The 6,675-nt window shown below is 45.2% G+C and overlaps 1 protein-coding gene across 1 annotated transcript; it reads right to left on the reverse strand.

Annotated features, from left to right (window-relative positions):
- Positions 1-1,292: 1,292 nt before the first annotated feature.
- On the reverse strand, positions 1,293-5,154 carry IL6 (interleukin 6). Its single transcript, XM_069461637.1, is given in 6 exon segments — positions 1,293-1,472; positions 2,719-2,865; positions 3,614-3,727; positions 4,794-4,996; positions 4,999-5,083; positions 5,086-5,154. Coding segments are annotated over 6 exon segments (798 nt in total).
- Between the last annotated feature and the right edge of the window lie 1,521 nt (positions 5,155-6,675).

Here is a 6,675-nt window from a genome sequence, read left to right on the forward strand (position 1 = left end):
TTAATGTATTGACTACTCTTTGCCTTCTCTAGGAGTCTTTAGAATCTAGTTTCTTTCTAATTCTTGCTATTTTTCCTTAAGATGAAGCTACATAAGTACACGGAATTAGCAATTTCTCCTAACACTATATGCCCCTAAGAATTGAGGTGTCTTCTTACATTTGAATAAAGTATACATTTACTTTATTGTATACTTTATTCACTCAACAAATGTTTACTGGGGGCTCCTTTGTTCAGGTTCTGGGCCATGAGCCCAAGATACAAAGATGAACACACTAGTGTCTGCTTTCTTGGGGAACCCACATATTGGCTAGAAAGAAAAATCCATCAATTTTATTTAAGGTGTGATATAATGTGGTAGGTGCTGTGACAGAGATATGTACAATGTTTGAGGAACCCAAAGGAGGGAGGCAGACCTTCTGGTCACTATTTGGAAGCTTGCAAATCTCTGGTGTCTTATAAAAGTGGTTGTATGATCCCAAAGTCTTCGATTGCATCTTTAAACATATTCCCCACATTAACATGTTTTGGGATTTTCAGCATCTCTTTCAGTTCCCTGGGAGGCAATGGGACCTAAAGGTTAAGAGTAGGGGGCCTAGAGGCAGGTGGATATGAGTTTCAAATCTGGGCCCCTGCCCTACCTTCCGGTTGGATGACTTAGGTAAATCACTTACTCTCCCACATCTAGGAAGGAAAATGTGAGTGGTGGGATTAAAGGATGTGATGGATGTCACACACTTAGCATGGTGCCTGCCATGTGGTGGGTGCTCTATCGTAGCTTTCTCCAGGCGATTGAGTATAGCTTTTTTTGGGGTGGTGGCGATGACAAGAAACTTATTTATAGTAAGCTTCACACAATTCACAAAGTCTTAATTGCTGATTCAAAAACTACGATTTAATGGTATCAAAATCATTTAAACATTATTATATAAATACAATATAAATATCTCTTTTAAAAATATGTATAAGTTAGCAATTTATCTGAGGTAAGCCTATACATTCCAAGAGATGATCTGGCTCTGAAACAGAGGATATTCAAACTGCATAGCCACTGTATATTTTCTCAGAACGAAGACATAAAACATTTCAAGTGGCACTTCATAAAAATATAAATATCACTTAGATAAATTAACTTGACTTCACATATTTAAATATCAATAAATTAAAAATAATTAAAATAGTGTCCTAACGCTTATACTTTAGGTTCTTCACAGAGAACAACCTAAGTTATGTGCACAGTGGAGTGGTTTGGGACCGGGGGAAGGAATGCCCATGAGCTACACCAATCTTAGTTTAGTTGTCCCCCCTATTCATCCGAATAGCCCTCAAGGTGAACTGCAGGAATTCCTGAAGGCTGCGCAAGATGATGCTAACCGCCGTGTGCTGCACCCACTCATCCTGGGACTGCAGTTCCTCTACCAGTTTGGCATTTGCCGTTGGGCTAGGGGTGGTTACTGCCTCTGCATTCTTTATCTGAAGGGAAAAGAAAACAAAAAGGATTATTTAAATATTGAACAAATCCTCTGCAGTGGAAGGATGCTCTGGGCTGTGGGAAGGTGTTCAAATTTGGGGTGAATGAGACCCATTGGGGCTGCCTGCCCTGACTCGCCCAGGTCAGGGGAGGTGCTTCTGCTCCAAGCCCACCCTGAGTAGGACCCTTTCATAGCAACTGAATTCTAATCATTCCTTTGCTGCTCTGCCTCCCATTAGACCATAAGCATCTTGAGGGCAACACTGCTATCTTATCTGTCTTCTATTCTGTTATCTGAACCAGTGCCTGGCACATAGTTGGAATTTAGTAGATGAATGAGGAACCCATACTTAAAGGCATTTTAATGGGTTCTTCAGTGGCCTCTAACTCTAACACCTTCCTCCAGTTTCTCTCTCACCATCCATGCAACATCTGTTGAGAGTCCACTGATCTGGTGGTGTGAAGAGAACTGGGGAGCACCTTTCCATAGACCCACCCAAATGGGGGCAAGTAACCGTGGAAGGCCTTACACCTCCGTTTGCATCCCGGAGTGCTGCAGCATGGCCAGGGATATAGGCTTATTAGAAACGCAGATCTAAGGCCCACCCCCAGACCTGCCCAATCAGATTCTGCATCACAAGATCCCCAGGGCATTCCTGTGCACGATAAAGTACTGAGACACTCGGTTTGGCAAGATCAGCACCAGGGTTTCATTCCAGGGCCCTTCTCTGGCACTCTGATTGGCTTTCCCACCCACAGAGCCCCCACAGGGTCTGCCATTTGAATAGGTAGCTGCTGGTGGCCCAGCCTTTAGCCTTTGGCCACTTTTCTGAATTAACTCTCTGGTAAAATGTAGGGAAAAAGAGTTGTAACAACCACAATGAAAAGAATGCCACTTGGCACTAATTAAAATGTTAAAATTATTTTTGTGCTCTCTGTTCTTTGTTATTATGGATCACTGGGTGGGCTTGGATGTGCTTCCTTCTGCCTCTACAAATCTTTTCTTGTTATCTCTTAAGCTGTTAGAAATTGATGTTAAAATCCACCTCCTTTAATATAGTTTTAAATACAGTTACCAATGTCCTTTTGCAGAAGAGAGCCAAAAACAAAAACAAAAGTTTAAACTTTAGGGGACTATTCTTCAGAGCCTTCCATTTACACATAGCCTTGCATCCCTGAATTGTCCAGGCTGCTTCCTTTGAGCCTATCTTCCCCATGCCAAGTGAGGGGAGGAGGGGAAACACTCACCTTTTGCTTCAGGATCTCGATCAGATATTTGACACCCATTTCCAAAGTTCTGGCATCGTTCATATCATCCTCAAACTTGTCCTCGATGTACCCCAGGTATGTGTGATACCCTGCAAGTCCACCAGCGATATTTTGCAAGCAAATGTCCTAAGGGAAAAGATGATGGGAAAATTAGTTATTACTAGGAGATAGAACCAATTTTAATCCTAAGTGAAAGACCAGGGGAAAAAAAAAAAGAATCAATTTTAGAAGTTCAAATTGCTATAATTCAGCATCTTCTCCCTTTGCCTCTCCAGAGAACTTTAAGTACCTCCTAGGCATCACATTTTGGGACATCAGAAAGCATATTTACAATGGTAAATATCTGGACAATTAAAGGCACCACTTAATTAATTTGACCCAAAGCCCAACAGGTGCTCGAATGTGGCAATAGGGATCCTTCCTGGATCCTCTTCCTGCACTCCTGCCCTTGTCAACGTTGGGCTGAAACCTCCTTTTAAGGAATAATCAGGTCAGTGCAGGTTATCTCACTGTGTGGAAGGAGAAGGGTGTGGAGAATTAACTGAGCAAGGATCCTGCCAGGGGAAGTCAGAGAGGAGAAAGGCCCCCCAGACTCCCTTACTCAGGATGAACTAGCTAAACCTGCTGGGGTTTCTAACATTTAGCAGCTGTGAAAATCCCAGCACAGAGGGGCCATCTCAGGCCAAGCCTGTTCAGAGATGAACTGCCTTTGAAAAAGCTTTAGTTGGCATGCTCATGAAATTACATAATAATGTTCTTTACATCTATCCCCTTCTTTGCTGACTGCCTGGATCGATGGGTATAAAGGTACTGTACTGCAAGAGGGAGAATTTTACCTAAGTGATAGCTAAAAGTGAATGCAACGAATTCATACCTGACTGAATCCAGCTTGGAAGCATCCATCTTTGTCTGTCATCTGTGGAAGCTTCAGGTGGTTTCCTGCCAGTGCCTCCTTGGCGTCTCCACATTTGGTACCCTTTTCACACAACTGGGAAAGAATACCAAAATTGTTATCATGTAAGTGCCCCTCAAACAAACACCACTAGAGGGCCAATTCCTGTTCTGCCACGGCCAGGAAAGTCTCTAAGAAAACCGAAGTCAAAACCCACTGGCATCCTGGCAAGCAAAGTCCAGTGAATTTGGGCACACTTCGGTCCAAGTCCAGGCTCACTGTGACTTCAGGTGTGTTACTCATCCTGAGTCTCAGTTTCCTTATCTCCAAATTGGGGATCATTAAAGTTTGCAAGTTTGTTACGAGGATTAGACATACTATTCATATAAAGTGCCTGGCACATAGTGGGTACTTAATAAAGGACAGCAATTTTGATGATAACTGGGTGAATATAATTCAAGCCATTGAATGTTCCAGCTGGAAGGACCTGTGAGATCATCTAGTTCCAACCCCACAGTTTTACAGATGGATCCAGAGGTGGAATTTGCCCAAGATGACAAACCTGGTTTGGCAGAACCAGAACTAGAGTCCCGGCTCCCAATCCCCTCTCCTGTGTTCTTTTCTTTCTACCAAACAGAGCCAAAATATCTTGCATTTAAAGTTGGGAGATGCTTTAACCTACATATGATTTTGCCACTTTGGTGGCCCCTAAAGTATCCACCTTAGCTGGAATGACTTTGGGGAGTTCTAACCACTGAGCTTATGTCACCAAAAAGTATTGCAACTTCCCCAAGAAGCTGAACATTCACTTCAGGTGGCACTTTTCTAATTCTCCTAAAGTCCGAAGAATAAAAATAAGGTTCACAGACCTTATTTTTTGGTTAGGGAAAAGGGAGCTCCTGCCAAGTATGGAGCTGAGAATGGGCCAGGTGGCATGGATTCCAGCCCCATTCTGTGTTTTCCAGAAAGGAAAGGAAACTCCTGAGACCAGCAAGTAGAGGAGATGTACAGAAGACAGTCTAGCCTGTCCCGTTGGCCTCAAGTCTGAAGTGCCCCAGAACCCAGCAAAGACCTCCCAATGCAGCCGCCCTGTCCACACACAGGGGCAAGGAGAACACATGCCCACACCAGCCGTCTTGTCCCCATCGCCAAGGCTACCCACCTGCTCTGTCAGGTCATCGATTTTTCCCAGGAGGTGCTTAATGAGTCCTTCTGTTTGCTCTGGAGTGGTGAGTGATGGCTTGTTTGGGGTAGCATCATCCTGGGTTTCTTCTTCCAGAGGTTCTGGGGTGGGGAATGCAGTAGCCACCACCAGGAGCAGCCCCAGAGAGAAGGCGCCTGTGCAGGAGGGAGGGGAGACTACAGTGAGCCGACGGCACAGCTGGGAGCTCGCCTCTGCTGGCCGCTGGCCAGCCCTGGCGGGGCCACACACCCCTCCCTCGCACAAGCGCTGCCGCAGCCGCAGCCGCCGGCGCTTCCAGGGCTAGGGATTTCCTTCACTTACGTGCGGAGAGGGATTTCATAGCTGGGTTCCTGGAGGGCAGATGGAGCTCTCTTTCGTTCCTGGAGGGCTCAAGGGTAGAATGAGCCTCAGACATCTCCAGTCTTGTATTTATTGGGGCTTGAGACTCTAATTTTGAGCCTCATGGGAAAATCCCACATTTGATAAAACTTTGTTGGAGGGGGGTAGGGGGGTGGGGCCAGAGCGGGTGGGGCTGATTGGAAACCTTATTAAGATTGTGCAACGTAACATCCTTTAGCATCACAAGGAATCATAATTGGGGAAAAAAATGCAGCTTAGGTCATCACTGAGGCTATCTCTAAGTAGTAGTATCACTCTTCCTTTACTTTCTTTCTTTTTTTTTTCTTTTAAGTGACTCAGCACTTTGGCTGTCTTGACAAAGTAAAGCTGAAGGCAAGCACGAAGTTTGACGAGGAGGGGGAAAAAAAGGAAGCTAAAGCTGACTATGTTTAAAAAAAAAAATACTTCAATTACCAGATTAACAGACTAGGATTTAGCATGCCAGTTAATCTGTATTTGTAAAAAACCTAAAATGTTCTGACCTGTTTCTTCAGACCACAGCCCCCCGGCCTGGGGTTACAAAGAAGGTAATACTACCAGTCACCTTAGTGCTTTTATTTCCTGGCTTTTGCTGTGACCAGCTGTTGCAGAGCTGCCTAGCCACCCCAAATCTTGTGCAGTTATTTCTAGGAGTCTCCAGGTGGATTGTGAGACTCCTTTTTGCCACAGTGCCAGGCGTCTGTTGGTTTCCTCCTGGTGGGCTCCAGTCCACATAGGGGAGATCACTACTGCCCTGCTGTCTCCCTTAGTGGCTCTTTGGGGGTCCTCCAAGTGAGGACTTTGGTCTTTATGCCAGAGGGCTCGTGCTGGCCCCACGACCACGTGAGTCCCATCACCACTGCCAGCAACAGGTGGGTTCTGCTCCCCGGGCCACCTGGACGGGCCCTGGGTCTGCTGGAGCTCTCAAGTTACTGAAGCCCACTTCGTTCAGGGCAGAAATGGAGAGAAACACTACTCACCTCTTTGATGGGGATGTTAAAGGAGGACTTTGAGGCATCTTCTAGAGCTTGTGTTCATAGCTCCCTTTCGTCCTGTGACATGATTTGAATTGAAAGGTGGCTGGAAAGAAACTGCTAACACAGGCCAGGCTGTAGCTCTGAATCAGCTTCCCCTCCAATCCTTTCGTATTGGGTCAAGCTTGTACAGAAGCCCTCTTCCCTGAGGATGATGTCTCTTGCAGGAGGGTCCTTAGTAACACGCAAATGGCCTCTAGATCTGGCAGCCCTACCAGTCTTCAGAAACCCAGAGGACTCTGAGGATGGCTAAGGGTGGAAACTAGGACCCTTGCACTGCACCAAAACAGTTATTTACAAAACAGAGTGTTAACATCACTATCAGCTTCTTTGCTTTGCAAAGAGGATCTCTTCAAGATTGCTAAGACAATGACCTCTGATAGGGCGTTTAAAATATGGATGATTTACTCAAGTTTTGTTTTGTGTATAACATTTTTCAGACCTGCCTC

The sequence above is a fragment of the Eulemur rufifrons genome, chromosome 29, assembly GCF_041146395.1.
Source record: "Eulemur rufifrons isolate Redbay chromosome 29, OSU_ERuf_1, whole genome shotgun sequence".
Lineage (NCBI taxonomy): Eukaryota > Metazoa > Chordata > Mammalia > Primates > Lemuridae > Eulemur > Eulemur rufifrons.